At 38.6% G+C, this 23211-nt stretch overlaps 1 protein-coding gene across 1 annotated transcript; it reads right to left on the bottom strand.

Annotated features, from left to right (window-relative positions):
• On the bottom strand, window positions 1–23211 carry LOC148691633 (uncharacterized). The gene is made up of 3 exons (XM_088683366.1): window positions 21810–23211; window positions 20401–20569; window positions 1–417 (listed from the first exon to the last, which is right to left on the bottom strand). The coding sequence occupies exons 1-3, from the start codon at window positions 22856–22858 to the stop codon at window positions 1–3; spliced, it is 1635 nt and encodes a 544-aa protein (XP_088539492.1). The 5' UTR covers window positions 22859–23211.

Below are 23211 nucleotides of genomic sequence, written 5' to 3'. Positions count from 1 at the left end.
TCAAGTGCCTTGGCTTTGGAGAGCATCAAACTCCTCTTGCATAGCCTGTTGCCAGTGAGAATTGGTTGCAGCACTCCTAAAAGATGTTGGTTCAGCTAAATCATGGATTTGGGCCACAAATGAAAAACCAGTGGAACACAAATCTTGATCATCAATCTTCAAAGTAGACAGTTTTGGTAAAGAGGCTAAGTAACCAGAATAATTTTGTCTAGACATAGTACTAGTTTGCAGCTGTGTTTGCACCCTCGGAACAAAATTAGTAAGAGAGGCAAAAGAATTAGCAGATTCAAAAGGAAGAACTACCTCTAACTGTGCAAGATGAAGGACAGGTAACACTGTAGTTTGAGTTGGAGGTGAGAGAGTTCTTTCAGAATTCCGTGAAGAGATATTGTCTTGAGAACCTTGTGATAGAGAAACCTAGGGAAAAAGCATTAGGAGAACCAATCAAATTGTCATCAATTGCAACTCGAACATTCTGAGATGAAGGAAGAACAAAATCTACATAGCTATGTATAGGAGAATATATCTGAGACTCTGGAACAGATGAAGTTGAAACAGTATCAGTATTGGGCTTACATGGAAAATGGTCCTCATCATGAATAACATGTCAAAAAATTATAAACTTCTTAGACTGCAAATGATAACAAATAACCCCCTTATATCCATTGGCATAGCCAAGAAAAACACATAATGTAGCCTGAGGTTGAAGTTTATTATGAGTATAAGGTCCAACATATGGATAAATTGCAATCCCATATATTTTCAAGCCATGTATAGATGGAACAACACCAAATAACAACTGATAAGGAGACTGCATGTTTAGACTTTTACAAGGCATTCGATGATTAAAAACACAGAATAAGCACAAGTATGAAACCCCAAATTTGGAGGCAAATGTGCAGCAGTCATAAGTGTGACAGTAGTCTCAATGATATGCCTGTGTTTCCTCTCAGCAACTCCATTCTGTTGAGGGGTGTATGGACAAGAGGTCATGTGATGAATACCTTTAAGTTTCAAGAACTCACTAAATTGTTTACTCATAAATTCTCTTCCTCCACCGGATTGAAAGCATTTAATACCAACATTGAACTGAGTGAATAGAAAATGATAAAAAAATTTATTTACATCAAATGTTTCTGATTTATTAACCAAAGGGAATATCCACACATATCTGGAAAAATCATCCACAAAACTCATATAGTATCGAAAACCTTCTACAGACTTGACAGGTGAAGGACCCCAAAGGTCTGAATGAATTTTCTGAAATGGAAACAAACATTTTTCTTTTCTATCTAAAAATGGCAATCTAGACATTTTTCCAGAGATACAATGAGAACACATAAGTGATACACTATCAGGAGTACTAACTATATGAGATTGCTTGAGCATTGCAGTCATCACTTCATTACTTGGATGACCAAGCCTCTGATGCTAAAGTTCATTCTTCACTTTCTGACCAAGTAGAGCTACTGACTTATTTGACTTCACCGCAGAATTGGAAATCAACTTGGTTGTGATTCGAAACAACTCTCCATCACTGCTCCTTCCGTGGTAAACTACAGTTTTGTTTACCTTGTCTTGCACAAAAAAATCTTTCTCATCACATATGGACCAACAAAAATTGTCCTTACACAGTTGTTTAACAGATAATAAACTAACTGCAATAGTGGGAACATGCAAGACATTTCGTAGAATTAAAGATTGAGATAAGGTTTGCAAGTGTTTAGAACCAATGTGCTTAATGGGCAAACCTTCCCCATTTCCAATGGTAATTTGATCACTACCTTGATATGGAGTAATTTGTTGAAGAGAATGCACATTTGTTGTCATATGGTGTGAAACACCAGTGTCGATAATCCATGAATCATTAGGCAGAAAATTGGAAGGAACTTGAACTTGAACTGGAGCTTAAGCCTGCATAGCACTCAATGATGGAAATGGTATACTCCTCTGATAGGCAAAATTATTCCGATGATGACAATCTAAGGCACTATGACCACGTTTCCCACAAATCTGACATTCAACAACTTGACCAACATAATTTGAAGTTGTAGACCTCTTCCAGCAGTTAGGAGCAGTATAGCCCCTCTTGAAACATATCTGACATTCAGGGATAATAGTGGACTGAGATTCAATATTACCAGACCAAGTAGACTTATCACCAGAAAATAGAGATGGCCTAAAACTTTGATTACCAACCTGAGGAGGCCTAAAACTTTGATTCCCATTGTATTTTGAACCAAAGAAAGGTCTAGAACCATTATTTTAATTAGAAAATGGTCTCGGTGCATTACTGTTACTCACAAAGTTATAGGCATTAGGAAATTCAGGAGGATACACTAGAACAGGTGGTGGTGCCATTTATGAGGTACCAGGATATCAAGGGTACATCACAGTAACATTAGGATAATATGGCAACTAAGTAGGCTGAAATGAAGACCCATGAGAAGGATTAGCATATGTCATTTAAGAAGACAAAAAACTATCAGGCACCCTTGTGATAGTACCTCCAGTAATAGAAGGAACATCATTAGAGTGACTAGAAGAACCCTGATATAAACCCGAAGAGGAAGCCATCATATTATTCCCTTGCATAAACAAAGCAGAAAAATTGTTTGTCAAACTACTCATTGCAGAATCTACCTCCCTTTCAGCACAAAGCAACTGTTCTCAAAATTCTCTCAGAGAAAGAGAAGTGTCCCTAGTGAGAATAATAGTATGAATCGTAGAATATTCTCTAGGTAAACCGGATAAAGTAGCCAGTATAAAATCATTATCAGAAACAAATTCACCAGCAGTTTGTAATTGTTCTCTAATGTGCTTGAGCTTAGACAAAAATTGATCAATGGAATCACCCCCTTTTTGTAACTTCTGAAACTCTATCTTTAATGTATTAACCGGGCTTTAGAAATAGAAGCATAATGATCTTGCAAACTAGACCAAGCCTCATGTGCAGCTTTACAACCCAAAACATGTTCAATTGCTTCATCAGACAAAGTAGCAAGAAGTAAACTCAACAAGGCCATATCAATAGTTTCCCATTCCAAGAAAGCCCCATTAATATCATTAGTTACCCCACGATCAAGATCAATGATGAATTTTGGAGGACAAACAGCCAAGCCATCAAAATGATCAAACAATTTATACCCTTTCAAGACTAATTTGAATTGAAACACCCAGTTAGAAAAATTTCTATCCTTGAGCTTGATTGTTAACATTCCCAAAAGACCCTCAATTTTTACACTAGAAAACGCCATCTTAACAATCCATAAGATATTCGACAAGAACTTCAAAAAATTACAGAAACCAAAGATACCAAATCCAGAAAAATTCAATCAACGAACAGAGATGGCTTTGTGCCACAATCAACAACTACAGATGGCTTCATGCCACAATCAACAATTATAGATGGCTTTGTGTTGCAATCAACAATTATAGATTCACAAACTCAAATCAAGAAAGAAAGGAAACCCAGAAAACCCATATAACTTTGTCAACTAAAACTGAAAAATTTCACTTGAATGAGTTGCATAGATGATCAACACCATTGTTGAAGCTCAGAAAACCAGTCCCATCCCTTAAGAACACAACTTGAATATGCAAGAACTACTATAAACTTTCAGCGTCACGGATGAACCCTCCAGAAAAAAAAAAAAAAATTCACCAATCCATAGTAGAATCATTGGCTCTTGATACCATATTAACAATGATGAATGATCTATGACAACCAGCAAATATTTAATCTCTTGTGAAAGTAGGTGATTGAAAAAACTAGAAAACTAAGAAACGTGAAGAAGAAGATTGAAACTGCAGAGAGATACAACTTTGTATTAGAAAAGCATATGAAAGTTATTACAGTCGGTTGCTTTATCAAGGTCTTTTTACTTAATGACTAAGTAACCCCTCATAGCTATCTTCGCCAAATCCTAGCTAATCTTATCCAAATCTTCCAACAAATCCGATCAGATTCTAACTAAATCTTTCTAACAATATTTACTGACATAGCATTCATCACTGTCCCTACTGCCACGTGTCTTTATATTCCATCAAAATTTTGAATTGCATAGAATCAACTTACTCGAGAATGGACTGGTGATGGGGTTTGATAGAGCTGGCCAAATGTGTCAGGGCTCTGGTGCCATGTGTTAGCATATGATTGGCCAAAGTATTCATTTGTTGGATGCAATACAAAACTATCTTTAAGATGTTGAAATATCTTAAAGATGCTTGAGAATAATCCTTAGAAATAATATTAAATAAATAATAATATCTAAAAATTAGCTTTGGAGAATCTTTGATTGGATTTGGATACATTTCCTTGAATAAAAAAAATGTCTTCAATGAGAAAAGCTTAAAGGTAGGGTTCAATTATTTTACCTTTGATTTTCTTATCTTCTTTCCATGGTAGAGGAGCTTGAAGAAGTTGTAGTCAGCAGTTCAAGACCTCTTGGTGGTTAATCTGCGCGTGAAACGAATGTGGGCCTTGCCAATTTAATGACAGACATTCTCGTTAATAGTGGATAAAATTCCGCATGCCAGTTTCAAGATTTTCTAAATTATTTTTTGCTTCAAGCACCTTAAGATCTTTATGAGTCTTCAGGTATCGAAGATGCATTAGTAAATGATCTTAGAATGAACATGTTGTTCCAGTTTATCTTCGAGGAGCGTTTCATTGACTAAGTACTCAATGATAGGATCTTACTAACTAGGGGCTGTGTTGATCTGCGCTACCTCTATTGCCGCTACCTCGTTAATGGTCAGTTTTCAAGGTAATCAACTGGAATGGAGCATCTAAGTTGGTGGTCTAGGGCGGAGCCTAAACTTACCAACACATTTACATGGGTATTCCTTACTTATGAAACCTGCTAGAGTGTATAAGTTGGAATGCCTTGAGCAGCTCCTAGACTTTATCCAAGTATTGTGCTATCCTTGGATGCTAAGCCATGTACCCCAGTGAGGCTTAGTTGGTGATCAGCTGAGAATCTAGATGAATTATAAGCTTTTTCATAGCTAAATCCTTTGCTAGTTAGAGGCTTGTCAGTAAAGCTTCATATGGAATGCTCCTCTTCTAGCTTTTAAATTAGGTTATTACTTTTCTTCATTGCTGGACACTCTAAAGCCTAGAGTGATGGACTACTCCCGCATGGAATCATCTAGGGTGATGAGTACTAGACCTAGCGTTGATCCTTGGTGGTTAGAGGATTCATCGATAAGCAAATGCCAAAGGTCTCTAACAAGTTGGGTTGGTGCATCGTCTTGGTGCTCGTCTACCTTAGCCTCGCCATTGGGTTGAGCTACTACATTCGTCGAAGATGGAGTAAACTCCATTATGAAACCCACCAGTGCTTAGGCCTTTATCGCTATGCAAGGATGGTAGATTAAGCTGTATTCACCAAGTTCTAACACCCACTTCATTACTCACTGAAAAACAATTGGACTGTATAAGACTGATCGGAATGGATACTCTGTCATATGGATGACTATATGTGCAAGAAAGTATGGCCTGAGTTTCTGAGCTGCAACAAGTAGCGCCAAAATTAGCTTTTTGATTTTTGGATATCTTGTTTTCGCATCGAGGAGAGCTTTTGAAGCTCACTATTGCTTCAGATAACGCCAAATAGATGAATAAGTCATCCTCTGTTTCCAGCTTGGATAGTTAAGGAGGTGAAGTAAGGTACTGGGTCAAATTTTGGAATGCCTTTTCACACATCTTGTCCCATTATTCCTTTACATCTTCTTTAGAACCTTGAAAAAAGATTTGCACCGATTTGTTGATCACAAAATGAATCTATTAAGAGCTGCTGCTCGCCCGATTAGAGTTTGGATCTCCTTTAGAGTAGTTAGTGACTTCAAATCTACGATTGCTTAGATCTTCTTCAAATGTACTTCAATTCCTTGTTAGATAACAAGGTACTCTAAGAATTTGCAAGAGGAGACTCTGAATGCGCATTTGGCAGGGTTAAGCTTCATCTTGTACTCTTGTAGGATTTTGAATGTTTCTACCAAATTTTTTATGTGGTACGACCACTACTTGCCTTTCATCATGATGTTGTCAACATGGACTTCCATGGATTTTTCGATACGTTTCTTGAGGCCGAAGGGCATGACTTTATAGTAGTATGTGCTTTCGCTTTAGTGACAAACAATGTATTCTCCTTGTCGAGCTCGTATATGGCAATCTAATTGTAGCCTGAGTGTGACACCCCGTCCCAAATTTTACGTTTTTATTAATTTTAGAAGCGTGAATTTACGAAAATGCCCTAGAGGTAAGGACTTTGACTTCCGTTGATCATCGGTTAGAGTGACGTATGACTTATTCTTTTATGATATCCTCATAGTACTTGCCACTACGAATGCATAGGCGAAAGCCATTTGCAAGTCCGAATTATAACTGTATAATTACGGATGTTTGAAGTCGGTTATTTAAAGGTAGTTAAATTATTTGAACTCTCACCTTGTGGGAAGACTAACTAATTAGCCTTAAGTAAAGAGAAAAAGGGACCAATCAAATTAAAAGGGATGGAGGACCAATGAGAAATCAGAAAAAAAAAAAGAAGAAAAGAAAAAAAAAAAAAAAAAAAAAAAAAAAAAAAAAAGCTCCCAGCTTTCTCGTGGGTTTTTCCACTCGTGACCACCCATTTCCCAAGGCCGATTCCGGCAAACTCTGGTGGAGTTTTTCGACACCACCACCACCAGCTTGAAGCTCTCATTCCCCTCTACAAAACCCACCCAAGAACCACCTTGATTAACCATGGTATGTGGCGGTTTGAGGCCACGAAAGTTTACGGTTGTCATGATGCTCCGACCACCCTTTTTGATTTTCCGGCAAATCGGCGAAGTAATGGCCGATGCCACCACTTGGGCTTTGTAGCCCATCCTCCCAGGAGTAAAACCCATTCAACCTTGACCCCATTAGACCACCGTAGATGACGAATCAACACCAGGAAGCTTCAGGCACCTGTCGGCTTCGTGGGAAAAATTGACCATCTTCCGTCCACTTTTGGACTTTGTGGCAGGTATGAAAGTTGTTCCTTTCTTTGAGATCTTCATTCCTATAAATTTTGGTAATTTTTGGAAATAGTTGGATTTTCCGGTGAGTAGGGGCGGCTGACCGCCACCCACGGCGGCGTGTGCGGCGGCACGTGGCCAATGGGCTGCCAATGCTATTTTTAGGATATGTTAAATGTCTTGAATTTAGTCTTGATATTTGATTGACATAGGTTGATCGTTGGAACCTAAATTCTCTACGATACGTTAATAGGTATTTATGTGAATCGACAATCCAACCGTTGGATCGTCACCAAACTTTGTTACATTGTAGTAAATAATATTTGAAGAATGTAGGAACTTATGGATTGGGAATCCGACCTATAGATCTTTCCGAATTGGATTTGTAAGTTCATAAAATAAAACGTTAACCGATAATCAGTTTTGGGAATTGGCGAGGAACCAACCGTTGGATTGTAATAAAATTTTAGTATATTATTCTAAAAGCATAATATGGATCTTTAGAAGTTACGGATTGGAAATCTGCTATGCGAATCTTCCGAATCGAGTTATACAGGGTTGTAGATCCTACCGTTGATCAAAGATCAACGGTTGACTTTTGGTCAATGGAGTGGGTTTTTTTTCTTTCATAGGCATATAATCATATCATGGACTTCAGGTGAGTGGGTTTTTTTTCTTTCATAGGCATATAATTGATAGTTCCCCAAACACTTCTAAAGTGATCTATGCTTGTTACCTACAATTAATCACTGCGAACTACAAATGGCTTGATCCCTGTTTAGGGTACGTAGGCAGTCTAACAAGACGTTAGATGCAGCCATATAATAAATAAGATTAAATAATTGAGACAATAGCCTTGTTTAGTGAATTGAGCAATGTGAGGGACATTGGTGGGAAGTGTGAGTTTTAGCTTTATGATTTGGTGATTAAATGTTGATCATAAATCAATGCGTGAAGAATCAAGAAATTGAAATAAGGAAAGGTAAGTAATGATAGTTAATTTAACTAGTGTCTAATTGGGCTTATCACTGATGATTACTCTGAAAAGTAAATGGTTTGGGAGTAGGGTGTTATTGATTGTACATGTTACGCCGTATTATATATTCTGGGAATACCATGAAATGTTTGGATTTAGATTGGATCATGACATATTCAAATGGATATTGCCTGAACCTAACTATTGTGAATGCTTTAAAGTGCTAAATGATGCCGCGGACACACATGTAAGCTTCAGGTGAGTACATGTTGATGATAGTGATGGTAGTGAGTATGACTGTGTTGAGATATATTATAGCTCATAAACTTGCACCCTGGTGTTAGTGCTCCCGCCCGTGGCCAGGGCACAGTCATTCACGTGATGTTCACTTCCCACACCTCACGCTCACCTTGGATCCAAGGTAGGTGCACAGTCCTGTCGTACAAACCACTTTAGGTGGTTCCAACTCGTAGGTGAACCGCGATTATTCGCACAGTCTTCACGTGATCGTAGCACTTGAGCGTATTTATTTACACCCAGTCTTGTCGTACATACCACTTTAGGTGGTTCCGCCTCGTGTGCAGGTATACTTATTGAGCTATTGGCTAGCATGTTATTGAGTTATTGGCTAGCATGATTGATGAGATATGTGATGAGATATGAAGAAGTCGTATAGGTCATAAGAGGTGACTCCGATTTATATGCTAGCCATGATTGATGAGATATGGATAAGTCATACAGGTCACTATAGGTGACTCCAACTTATATGCTAGACATGATTGATGAGATATGGATAAGTTGTACGAGTCACAAGAGGTGACTCCGACTTATATGCTAGCCATGATTGATGAGATATGTGATGAGATATGGGTGTAGTCGTACAGGTCACATTAAATGACTCCAACTAATATATCATTTTGTATTGATTAAGTTCATTTGGCCTACTTATTAATGCATGGTGGAGTTAATGGACATGGCAAACCGTGGTTATGGCCATTTTTTAGTATGGTTTGGATATATGTGTATATGTTGTATTGTCTTATGGAAAACGATACGGGTTTTACATTGAGGGGCATTACTTTTAGAGAGGTAATAACTTTGGGAAGCTTGGTTTTATTGCTCACTCACACTTTGTTTGGTGCCCTTCAGGTTTTAGCTGCTGAGTTTGTATCGACAAGGATCTGTGGCGAATCTTAGTATTGATGGATACTTCTGACGGTATGATTCTTACCCACACTTCTGTACCTTACTTATGCTCTAACGTTGTGTGTGAAATGGGTTCGCTCCTGCTGACAATGCACTCTGGTAGTTAAAATTTTTAGGTTCAAATTTATTCACATTTTTCTACACTCTATCACATTTTATGGCTTCGTCACCTTTCAGGTGTCGGCCAACACAGCTCGATTTAGGGTCCAAGTGGACTTTCTGGGTCAGGGTGTGTCAGTTTGGTATCAGAGCATAAGTTGGGTAATATTGCTCACATCACACGTGTGATGTAAGCACTCTTGGTTTTGTGTCTAATGCTCGAACTTTGCCGCCTCATCGATTACGGAAAAATATGTTAACTTTTCTTTAGTTTTAGGCAATTTTGTGGTCTTGACGACATTTTATAAAATCATTTTGGCGTTCGTCCTTAGAATTAAAACGAAGATTTTCCTTGTGGAGGAAAGATATAAAATTGAGGCAAGTTGATGGCCTAAGTTAATGTATTGATAATCATGTATCGCCAGAGATATTACCAAATAATTTTATCATTGTTCTACCGCCGTTAGTATTGATTCTTTAGAGATTGGAAATCTTAGCTAGTCTTGATTTCTTAGTAGCATTTTGTGGAAGATCATCTGAGGGATAATTACTTTTGGTCCTTGTTAGCACTAATATCTTCAAGCGTACTTGTGTTTATGTTGGATCTTTAGGAGGAATATCGACTCTCGATAAAGTCTTTTTGAAAGTAGATCTTTAGGAAGGTCTTTTTCTAGCCTTGGGATTTTTCAATCAACGCTATTCCCAAATGTTTGCTTTTGTAGTTGTACTTATTAAATGGGTGAGAATAGGCTTGCGAATGTAAGTTGTCATATCCTGGGAGTTGTAGAAATCTGAAAAGCAGTCATCAAATTCTCCTAGGATCAATGAACTACTTCGCTTGAGCTGAATAAACTAGAATCGTGGAAGCTTAGGAATAAGCTTTGTAATAGGATGGTAAACTCATGATTGTTGTTTTTACCTTATCACTTATCTAGGTAAACGAAACCTCTTTGACTAACCACCTCTCGATCACTTCCATAGGTAGACATTAGAATCAAAATGCGAGATGATATCTCACTGTTAGATTGTTTTGAGTGTCAAGGAAACTGTGAAGACCTTTTAGTTCGTGTCGTAGAGTTGGTTAGTAGTATTGTTCATTTCGAGGACGTATACTTTTGGCGTCATATCCCAAAAATCTTACCTCAGATACCATCACATTGTTAAGTTGGTATGGCAACATGACGAAGTATTGCTTTTATTTTCCAACGGTTAGAACCATTTGAAATGAACCATCTTATTCATGACCTAAAGTCAACAGTCATCACCTTATTTCGAAAGCTAGATGACACTTCTCAGTGGAGATTTTGATGATGTATGGTGATTGTCGATTGTTGTGACAAGTTAATTCAGATTCAGACTTTCTTAGTATGTTAACGCTTATGTTTCTTAGTGGTAGAACCACTAAAGATGAACCATCATATTTATGACCTAGAATTAACAATTTCTATTTTCATTGGAAAACCGATTGGTACTCTTATTTAGAAAAGTGTGTCCAAATCTTCATTGACCTTAGAACTTTTATTACATTTATTGGAACAAGCTAAGTTCTGTCAGAGGCAATAGCAGAATTAAATTAGCATCTATGAGCGCACTACTGTGTATCTACTTTCGCACACTTTCAGCATGTCCTATTCTATTTAGTTGGGAAATGTGAGTATTGATATGGAGTTACCTTTAATCTATCAAGAAATGGTTCGAATGATTTTAATCATTTTGTTATATGAATGGAGTTAGGAAGTATCTAATGCGAAATATATAAGCACACAAATTAAAACCCTCTTTTGACAATTGTAGTATACGTATAAGTGGGGATCGTTCTAAACCAGGGATTAGGAGGGATTGCTAGATCACTTGAAAACTGACTCAAAAACGTAAAACAAAGGTTAAAACACTAAACTAGACTCAAAGAATGCAAAACTAAACACTTAAAACACTAAAACAAACCAAAAGACTCAAAACAGTACCAAAACACTCAAAACTTCCTTAAAAACACAATCTGGCCAGTTTTGAGCACTTACACTAATTTGGACGAATTTGGGTGATAAATTGAATCAAAACACTTAGAAACACAAACTAAGACACTTTCTAACTAAATTGAACACTAAAGTAAAGGGGGATTTAGTTTTTGACGAAATTAAAACAAAGAGCACAGATTGTAGATACGAATTTGATGAAAATATGGATGGAATGCTAGCTAGAAGGTTCTTCTCCACACATGTCACACTTGCATACAAAATCATTTTCAGTTGGTCTTTCGATGAATCATGAAACTCAACACCCCAGGTTATGGAGGTTTGAATGGTGGCTGGAATGGATGGGAAGCTACAGCAGAGATGTTTTTGGGTTGATGGTGGCTGCGGATTGAAGGAAGAAGATGGAGGGTGGCTGCGGCAGAGAGTTCTTTGTGGCTGAATGATGAAAAAGTGAATGACCAAATCTCCCTAGGGTGCGGCTATGTGGTGGAATACCTAGGGTTTTCACAAATTAAAACCCTAGCTTATTTTTTATTAACTAAAATTAAGTCAAAGGCTGCTAGAATTAGGAAATAAAATCAGAAATTAAAAGGGAAGTGGCTGCAAGGTGCGGCTAGGGTTTAGTTTAGGAAGGAGCATGTATTTAATTGCATAACCTAGGAGAAAATTGCCCCCCCCCCTTGCACGGCAAGGAAAGGGGAGAAGGGGAAAGGCCACGGCAAAGGGGTTTAAGGGGGCTAGGGCCTTTGATTTGTGTCCTAAAGTGGCTAGAAAATGCAGACGTTTAAGATTAGGAAAGGTTACCAAAATGGGAAACCTAGGGTTAACTTTCCCACTTCAAGTAGGAATCCTTGTTGGAGTAGGAATCCTCGTTGGAGTAGGAATTCATATTTCTTCAAGTCTTCATCTCATTCATTCCTCTTTTGCTCCAAAAGACTCCAATTTGCATCTTCTTGCACACTTTGGCTTTATAACCTGAAAACACCCAAAAGTGACTTTAAACACTAAAATAACTAAGGAAACACAACATAAATGCACAAGAACAAGCTAATTAAGTCGCATGAATATGCTCCTATCAGTATCCTTTTATATGCTCAATTCGAGATATGTTGTATGTGTAGAGAATGTGAAATTCATTAATCGTGATGCTAAACCAATGATACGCTTATGTGATGTTCCAATTGGTGGTAGTTTTTCTTAAGTAGAAAGTAGTATTTTTTTAGCCTCAAAGTTTAAGGTATTGGTGATGATTTCTTTCTTTAAAATGGGCGTTGAAATTTCAACAGCAAGACATTTGTGAAGACAACTAAGATGGAAGTGAGATGTTGTTAATTTATCTGTGGGACGTGATCTAAAAGTCCTCCTTTGTGATATGATCAAATGTGGAAATAAAACAAAAATTAAAATTAAGGCTCCACTTGAGGTGATTGAAGAAAATTTTCAGTCTAGGCGTCTCGCCTTCAGTTAGAGTAGAAGGAGGTTCAGGAAATAAAGTCCAAACAAACTGGATAACCACATTTTCTTCTCTGTTTACTTTCGGAGGATAATGGCATTATGAGAAAGCTGCTTCTTGATTTTTATACAAGTTCAGGCAATCAGAAACCTAACAAGAATATCATCTTGGTGTAATTATATCTCATCGTGTTACGTGTTTCACTTCCAAGTCTTTGGAAATCTTTTAAAATGTTGTAAGTATGAGATGTTGCTTAGTATCATATTTCCACCCATAAACTAAAGATTTGACTGAAGCGAATTACTCAGACTTTAGTGGACATGTTGCGTTTTGTTCATCCCACGAGTACTATGGTTGTAATATATCACTATCTCTATTTTAGTTGTTTGTATCCATAGTTAGTTATAATACCATTGGAATCGACAAATGAAGATTTTATGCTCGGTACATGATTGTTAGACACTTAGCTTTGTTAGAGTTATGTGTAACTGAGGTTACATTCCTGGTTATAAGTACGACATCAATTGAGATATGGTAGCAATATGTGAGTTACAGCAGAGAGTTATGGGTAGGTATTAGAATGATGGAAATTGTGACATGGAAATTATATATTATTGATGATGTTGCTTGGGAAAGTGGTTTGTGAGCACGTTTGAGGCTTGTTCAGATAATGTATGGGTATTTCTCCAATGAGGGACAATATGGTAATGTTGCACCCTCGTTCGATTACATTTAGTCGTTTACTTATTGTTGGGATTAAACCAATGTTATTATACACTTACTTTTAGAATAGGTAAAACTACGAGTGTGTGGGCAAAAACTTTCAGTGTTCAATTTCAATTTAAATATATCTATTTTGACTTGACGCTTTCGTAAGAGATTTTATACTGTAGTATTGTTTTGAAAAAGAATGAAAGTTTGAGTTTTGAGGCATGAAAGAGGAATCACTGCACTCTAATCGCGACGGTAGGACATTCTCATTTATACAACATCTCTAGTTGATTTTAAATTTCGAGGACGAAAATTTTAAGGTGGGTAGATTGTGACAACCCGTCCCAAATTTTACGTTTTTATTAATTTTAGAAGCGTGAATTTATGAAAATGCCATAGAGGCAAGGACTTTGACTTCTGTTGATCATTGGTTAGAGTGATGTATGACTTATTCTTTTAGCATATCCTCGTAGTACTTGCCACTACGAACGCATAGGCGAAAGCCGTTTGCAAGTCCGAATTATAACTGTATAATTACAGACGTTTGAAGTTGGTTATTTAAAGGTAGTTAAATTATTTGAACTCTCACCTTGTGGGAAGACTAACTAATCAGCCTTAAGTAAAGAGAAAAAGGGACCAATCAAATTAAAAGGGATGGAGGACCAATGAGAAATCAGAAAAAAAAAAAAAAAAAAAAAAAAAAAAAAAAAAAAAACAAACAAACTCCCAGCTTTCCCGTGGGTTTTTCCACTCGCGACCACCCATTTTCCAAGGCCGATTCCGACCAACTCTGGTGGAGTTCTTTTATGCCACCACCACCAGCTTTAAGCTCTCATTCCCCTCTACAAAACCCACCCAAGAACCACCTTGATTAACCATGGTATGTGGCAGTTTGAGGCCACGAAACTTGACGGTTCTCATGGTGCTCCGGCCACCCTTTTTGATTTTCCGGCAAATCGGCAAAGCAATGGCTGATGCCACCACTTGGTCTTTGTAGCCCATCCTCCCAGGAGCAAAACCCAACCAACCTTGACCCCGTTGGACCACCGTAGACGACGAATCGACACCAGGAAGTTTTAGGCACCCGCTAGCTTCGTGGACAAAATTGACCATCTTTTGTCCACTTTTGGACTTTTTGGCAGGTATGAAAGTTGTTCCTCTCTTTGAGATCTTCATTCCTGTAAATTTTGGTAATTTTTGGAAATAGTTGGATTTTCCGGTGAGTCGGGACGGCCGACCGCCACCCACGGTGGCGCGTGCGGCGGCGCGTGGCCAATGGGCTTCCAATGCTATTTTTAGGCTATGTTAAATTTCTTGAATTTAGTCTTGATATTTGATTGACATAGGTTGATCGTTGGAACCTAAATTCTCTACGATGCGTTAATAGGTATTTATGTGAATCGACAATCCAACCGTTGGATCGTCACCAAACTTTGTTACATTGTAGTAAATAATATTTGAAGAATTTAGGAACTTACGGATTGCGAATCCGACTTATAGATCTTTCCGAATTGGATTTGTAAGTTCATAAAATAAAACGTTAACCGATAATCAGTTTTGGGAATTGGCGAGGATCCAACCTTGGATCGTAATAAAATTTTAGTATGTTATTCTAGAAGCATAATGTGGATCTTTGGAAGTTACAGATTGGAAATCTGATATGCGAATCTTCCAAATCGAGTTATACAAGGTTGTAGATCCTACCGTCAATCAAAGATCGACGGTTGACTTTTGGTCAATGGGTCTCAAATTATTCTTGAAGGTCCTTAAGGATATGTTTTATGTAAATTATGTAATCTATCGGTAAGAACTTTGAGACGTGATTTGATAATTGGTCATAGGCGACGATAGATCGTGATGTCTCGATGTGCGTGCAAGATAATCATAGTGTGGACTCCAAGTGAGTGTGTCTTTTTCTTTCATACGCATATAATTGATAGTTCCACAAACACTTCTAAAGTGATCTATGCTTGTTACCTACAATTAATCATTGCGAACTACAAATGGCTTGATCCCTATTTAGGGTACGTAGGCAGTCTAACAAGACGTTAGTTACAACCATATAATAAATGAGCTTAAATAATTGAGACAATAGCCTTGTTAAGTGAATTGAGCAATATGTGGGACATTAGTGGGAAGTGTGAGTTTTAGCTTTATGATTGGTGATTAAATGTTGATCATAAATCAATGCGTGAAGAATCAAGAAATTGAAGTAAGGAATGGTAAGTAATGATAGTTAATTTAACTAGTGTCTAATTAGGCTTATCACTGATGATTACTCTCAAAAGTAAATAGTTTGGGAGTAGGGTGTTATTGATTGTACATGTTACACCGTATTATATATTCTAGGAATATCATGAGATGTTTGGGTTTAGATTGCATCATGGCATATTCATATGGATATTACCTGAACCTAACTATTGTGAATGCTTTGAAGTGCTAAATGACGCCGCAGACGCCCATGTATTAGTGCTTCCGCCCGTGGCCAGGCCACAGTCATTCACGTGATGTTCACCTCCCGCACCTCACGCTCACCTTGGATCCAAGGTAGGTGCACAGTCCTGTCGTACAGACCACTTTAGATGGTTCCGACTCGTAGGTGACCCGCGATTATTCGCATAGTCTTCACGTGATCGTAGCACTTGAGCGTATTTATTTACACCCAGACTTGTCGTACAGACCACTTTAGGTGGTTCCGCCTCGTGTGCAGGTATACTTATTGAGCTATTGGCTAGCATGTTATTGAATTATTGGCTAGCATGATTAATGAGATATGTGATGAGATATGGATAAGTCGTACAGGTCACAAGAGGTGACTCCGACTTATATGCTAGCCATGATTGATAAGATATGGAGAAGTCGTACAGGTCATTATAGGTGACTCCAACTTATATGCTAGGCATGATTGATGAGATATGGATAAGTTGTACGTGTCACAAGAGGTGACTCCAACTTATATGCTAGCCATGATTGATGAGATATATGATGAGATATGGGTGCAGTCGTACAGGTCACATTAGATGACTTCGACTAATATATCATTTTGTATTGATTAAGTTCATTTGGCCTACTTATTAACACATGGTGAAGTTAATGAACATGGAAAACCGTGGTTATGGCCATTTTTTAGTATGGTTTGGATATATATGTATATGTTGTATTGTCTTATGGAAAACGATACGGGTTTTACATTGAGGGGCATTACTTTTAGAGAGGTAATAACTTTGGGAAGCTTGGTTTTATTGCTCACTCACACTCTCTGTTTGGCGCCCTCTAGGTTTTAGCTGCTGAGTTTGTATCGACAAGGATCTGTGGCGAATCTTAGTATTGATGGATACTTCTGAGGGTATGATTCTTACCCACACTTTTGTACCTTACTTATGCTCTGACGTCGTGTGTGAAATGGGTTCGCTCCTGCTCACAACGCAATCTGGTATTTAAAATTTTTAGGTTCAAATTTATTCACATTTTTCTACACTATATCATATTTTATGGCTTCGTCACCTTTCAGGTTTCAGCCAGTACACCTTGATTCAGGGTCTAAGTGGACTTTTTGGGTCGGGGTGTGTCACTGAGTATGCATCCAAAAAGCTGAACAGGTAGTTCCTAGGCTTTGATTTCAATAGTAGGTCAATTCGTGGAATCAAATGGGTCCTTAGGACATGCTTTGTTGAGATTGATTGAGTCCGTTCACACTCTCCACTTGCCTTCTCTTTCTTCATGACCAACAAAATGTTGGCCAGCCATGCTGAATGCATGGCCTTTAACAGTTTGTAGATTTTCTTCTTGGTGATTGCTACTCGTTCGAAAACGAAGTCTCATTTTTTTGGATCATAGGTTTGACTATGGGGTCGACGAGCAACTTATGGCAAACTATCTGAGGATCAATTACGAGCATGTTGGTGGGTGACTATTCGAAAATGTCATAATTTTTCAAAAAGAAATTGGTGAGTTCTTCCTTTCTTTCGAGTTAAGTAAAAAGCCAATTCTAGCCGTCTTTTTTGATTTACAGCTTATTTCATCTACCTAGGTGTCAATCTAGGTGCCATCTTCTCAATCTGCCTTCTATAGTTGCTATTTGGTGGAGGACGAGTCCTTCTTCTGCACCTATCAGCTCTGGCTGGGATGAAAGCTTTCTTCTTTGATTATTTGAAAACCTATACGGTGCAGCATCTGAACATGGCTTTATACGTTGCATCATCTGAACATGGCTTAGTCAGATATGATTTCTTGATTTTTCCTATTGAGATGTGGAATCGGGTCTTTTGGTACTCAATTGGTGTCGTAGCTCCAATTTTTGTGAGCCAAAATCAGCCCAATCGGATGCAATCACTCAATAGCTAACGCAGCCTTTCAAAAGGACTCCAAGCAGACCACCCGATATTCGATGAACTCATCATGAGAGAAGATTTGACTCTGGCATACTCATTTGCTTTGGCAAAGAAGCATGCACTTTAGGACGAAGCTCGACGAGTTGACAAGCCACCGGAGGAGCCTCCTAAGGAGTCAGAAGTAGCCCAAAAGAAGGTGGACACAAAGTAGTTCAACGATAAAAGCAAGCTAGGGGCCAAGCTGTCATGCCCCGGACCCAGTGTCGATAAAAAAAGATGAACCCGAATCTGAATTGTGAGTTAAAAACTAAATAAATAAAAGGAAATGGAACAGGCTGGAAAATAAATTCCTCTTATAAAAATAACTCATGATTCTTAAACAAATCAAGAATTCTTTACAATCCTACAGTAAAGAGATGAATAAACTTTCTATTCTCACATATAATCTGATCTCATCCTGCCTACCTCTTTTGAATGTTTAGTCTGTAAACCTGCATAACAATAAAGGGGTGAGCTTTAATAGCTCAGTATGGACATAACCTTATCACAATGAATTGACAATATTAAATTTAAGTGTCATGAAATCAGATAGCCAAATATCAAATGATAAATGATAACAATGCATGAATGCAATCCAACCTCTTCAGATACACCCATTAATTTATATAATAAAACATGCAGACCTACACGTCCTATACCATGCATTTTACCACTACAGTGGTGGTTCGAATATTCTATTATACAAACTCACCCCCATAAGATATCCCAAGTTCATAAACCCTTTTTGCTAGTCATCTTATCTAACTCATTGATCTCCATCCTAAATCACCCACATCGACAATTTATCCTACCAACATCCTATACTAATGTGCATACCAAGCTCGCCTGGGAACTGGTTTTACAATGAATAGATTCAACAACACAAAAGATCCTTTCCAATTACCTTTATTTCCAGACCAATTTCAACAATGAAGTTCCAACCACATCAACATGCATGACGCACAAATAATGTCGTTTCATCTTTTACATGTATCACAATATATTGCTACTAAATAGCATTCCAACAATAATTCCATAAACAATAACAAGTAAGCACTTAACTGAAGCAATTAGCCAGTTAATATCCAACCACATTAATCAACAAAAAAGATCAAGAACATTATTCCAACCACGTACTTATCCACGTCACTACCAAAATAGTTAAGCTCCACATACTTATCCACATTACTACCGAAACAGCTAAGCTCCACATACTTGAACAAGCATCTTGATGCACAGATTTTAACTCTCCAAATAACGTTTAGGCTCAAGTCTCACAGGGATGTAGCGTTAGTTTGAGTTCATTCCTTCAAGCATGTTACAAAAACTAATTTTTTTTTCTTTGTGATTACAAATGAATTCGTAAACTATAACTACAAACAAGCATAAACCAAAGAGTATATCAAATGCCCATCCATGTTTGTAACTTTTTTCATTTTTCTTTTCTTTCTTTCTTTCTTTTTTTTTTCTTTTTATTTCTTTTTTTTTTTTAGCTGTGCCTATGGCACATCAACTCACATAAATACTCTTTCCCCCACACTTATTTTCTGCAACACCTTAATCAAAAGGAATTCATTGCTTACTATGCTTCAAGAACAAGGGTAAGGATGGTCCTATTCTAGGCTAGGTGAGGATAATGTGGGTTAACAAAGAACATGGGCTAACACGGCTCAATGGGGTTAAACTTAAACACAAAATGAGTTAAGGGCACATGGCTTTTTGGCTTTGATGGTGGTCACTACACAACTTCATCTTGAATATGTGTTATGCAAATCAATAACATGCTTTGAATGAAATGGGCATGAGTTCTAGCATTTGGAACTAAGTGATGAAACGCCTTCTAAGTAGTAACCAAGCAATGAATAATGAGATCATGCAACGACTTTAGAAAACATTAATGCAGAGATTTTAACTCTCCAAATAACGTTTAGGCTCAAGTCTCACAGGGATGTAGCGTTAGTTTGAGTTCATTCCTTCAAGCATGTTACAAAAACTAATTTTTTTTTTCTTTGTGATTACATGTGAATTCGTAAACTATAACTACAAACAAGCATAAACCAAAGAGTATATCAAACGTCCATCCATGTTTGTAACTTTCTTTAACCATCATGCAATTAAAAACCAAATCCTCATCATTGTGTTGGAAGGTGACCCTACGACACAAACAAACACACAAAAACAACTCATTTTTTGGGTTTTTCAAAACAAATTTTCAAATTTTTATGGGATTTTCGGATTTTTAATTCAACACACTCTAAAACACTCTAAAATAGCTTAAAAAAAAAACACTTAAAAACAGTGGGAAACAAGTTTAGACATGTTAGGTGGTAACACCCTACGAATTTCATGCAAAAATATCTCAAAACAGAATGTTACCCACCCCCCCCCCCCCCCCACATTTAAACTAAACATTGTCCTCAATGTTTTAGACACAATTGAACACATTACACATAACATAAAGTAAGCAACAAAGGAAAGGGTTTAGGGACGCAAATCTGAGTGTGGAGCGATTCCCAAGTTCTTCCTTTGTTGATTGCATGGGTTGCCTCACAAGGTAGCGCTTTCTTTTACGTCTTGCAGCCAGACGATGCCACATTAATCAACCTTCATGGGAACCCACAGCATGGAGTGGGATCTCTTCCACAACATGCTCTTCAACACTTTCATAATATGGCTCACTGAATGGGCGGGGATAATGATCCTCCCTGATTCTGGCGTTTGGATTCCTAAAGTCCCTGTAACTGATCCCACCACCTTGCAATTGATTGGGTACCTGCACCAAAGAAGGTAGCAACCTATTAGTTGAAATGGGAATCAGAATTGGGATTGGAGACTTACTAGGATGTTGTGGCAATGCCCCAAGGGCAGCCACCATCTTGCCAATTTTAGCACAAGGCACGGCCATATTGGATGTTTTTAGGGTAGTGGCATGCTCATTGTGCTCCAATCCAATTCCTTCCTCGATGGTGATTCTAGATGCATCCTTCTTGATTGGTGTGGATCCTTTCGGCCCTATGTCCTTATGCACATCTACGACAAAACAAGAATGAACATCATTAGTATTCTTAATGGATTCAGAAACTTTAAAGTTAATCGTATCACCACCAAACTCCATAGTGAAGGCTCCCTTGGCCACATCAATCTTGGTGTGGGCTGTTTTCATGAAAGGTCGTCCAAGTAAGAGTGGCGATGGTGGAGAGTGGGTTGAATCCTCCATGTCAAGCACATAGAAATCTGCAGGAAAAATCAAGTGGTCTACCTGCACCAAAACATCTTCCAAAACTCCTCTCGGGTATGCATTAGATCTATCGGCTAATTGAATAATAACATCATCATTTTTAAGCTCTCATAGATTCATAGATGCATAAACAGAGTATGGGATGACATTAATTGATGCACCTAAATCTAGCATAGCATGTTCGAACCTTGTATTACCAATTACACAAGGGATAGTGAAACTACCTGGATCTTTTCACTTAGGTGGCAGCTTTCTTTGCAATATGGCAGAGACATTCTCACTTACATGTACCACCTCTTTTTCCCGAATCCGTTTCCTTGTTGTACAAATCTCCTTCAAAAACTTCGCATACTTCGGAATTTGCTTTATTGCATCAAGGAGCGGGATATTGACATGCACCTTCCTAAACGTCTCCAGGATGTCTTTTTCATCCTCCCCTATCTTGGCTTGCATAAACCTGCTAGGAAAGGGCACATTTGGTGGAATCACATTAGAAACAATTGAGTTTGGACCTACCTTACATTTGTTGGACGGCCTAGGAGCTTGAAGTGGGTGCGGCAAAGGTTGCTCTACCCTTGCCGTGGCTTTGCCCTTCCCCTCTTCCTCTTGCAACCACCTTTCATCCTCTTCTTGGCTTGATTTTGGTGGTTGTGGGGTGGTTCCAACTTCCTTGCCACTTCTTAAGGTGATTGCATTGGCGGTTTCAAAGCCTCCCTTCGGATTTGGAATGGTTGAGCTTGGGAGCTTGCCTTGGTCTCGGAATTGCCCTACAAACTCTGCAATCTGCCCAATTTGCTTCTCCAATTGATCCACCCTCTTTTCTTGATTTTGCATTGCTTTGGCTTGATTCTCTTGTCCCTGAGACAAATTAGTTAATAACTTAAGAAGTGTATCATTGTCTAGGGACGTACCTGAACTTGTTTGGGCAGATTGTGGAGGTGCTTGTGTGGGTGCTAATGGCTTGGTGAAGAAGCCCGGGGGTTGTTGTCTAAAGACTCCTTGTTGCGGTGGTTGTTGGGGCTCCCTCCACTTGAAGTTCGGGTGGTCTCTCCAACCTGGATTATAAGTGTTCGAGTATGGATCGTTCCTTGGTTGGTTTTGGCCCTGAAATCCAATTGCGTTGGCGCTTTCCCATCCACCATTTTCGATGAGTTGTGGGCACTTCTCAGAAGCATGTCCTTGGATAGAACACACCCCGCATACCATTGGTCCTTGCATCCTCATTCCCTCGGCCATCTGAGACACAATGGAAGTAAGATTAGCTAATTGTGAATGAATATCGGGTGTGGAACTTACCTCATGCACTTGCTGCCGTGGGGGTCCTCTTTGGCCTACTCTTTCGTATTGTTGAGCGTTTAATGCTCGGTTAGCAATTAAGACCTTGGCCGCCATGGGTATCTTGTCCACCAATGCTCCACCCGCCGAGGCGTCGAGCATTTGACGTTCAATTGGTAGGAGCCCCTCATAGAAGTATTGCAGAAGCAATTCCTCCTTCATCTGATGCTGTGGACAAGAAGCAACAAGAGATTTAAAACGTTCATAATACGTAGGAAAAGACTCACCTTCATCTTGTTGAATTCCACTTATCCTTTTACGTAAAAGGATGATTCGAGAAGTTGGGAAAAACTTCTCCAGAAATGCCCTCTTCATGCTCTCCCATGATGTGACAGTTCCGGGAGCTAAGTCGTACAACCAATCCTTGGCTTTGTCCATTAAAGAGAATGGAAAAGCCTTCATCTTCAAAATACTTCCATCGACGTTGACGGGAGTCATGCTTGAACACACCACCTCGAATTCCTTCAGATGCTTGTTCGGATCCTCCATGGACAATCCATGGTACTTCGGAATGTGGTGGAGCAAGCTTGACTTCAACTCAAACTCCTCGGTCTTGCCTTAGGTCGGTGGGGGATATTGGATACAGAAGGGTGCGGCATTATCCAATCCCGAAGCGGAAAGCTCCTTGAGTGTCCGGGTGTCTACGGCCATGCCTTGTGGTTCTTCAAATATCCTTGCCGTGAGTTCCTCCTTCTCTTCTAGGACTTGTTCTTCAAGCTCAGGTTCCGGGCTTGGTGGATTTGACTCGTGGTGCTTCTTCCTTCGTCTCAAAGTCCTCTCAAAATCACTGTCGAAGTCCGAGATACCCTCACGAATCGGTTGAGAACTTCGAGTCATACACT

The sequence above is a fragment of the Pyrus communis genome, chromosome 13, assembly GCF_041283825.1.
Source record: "Pyrus communis isolate YQ-2024b chromosome 13, ASM4128382v1, whole genome shotgun sequence".
In the NCBI taxonomy this organism is placed as follows: Eukaryota; Viridiplantae; Streptophyta; class Magnoliopsida; order Rosales; family Rosaceae; genus Pyrus; species Pyrus communis.
The sequence above is the reverse complement of the archived record's forward strand: the minus strand, read 5'-3'. Positions and strand labels throughout refer to the sequence as shown.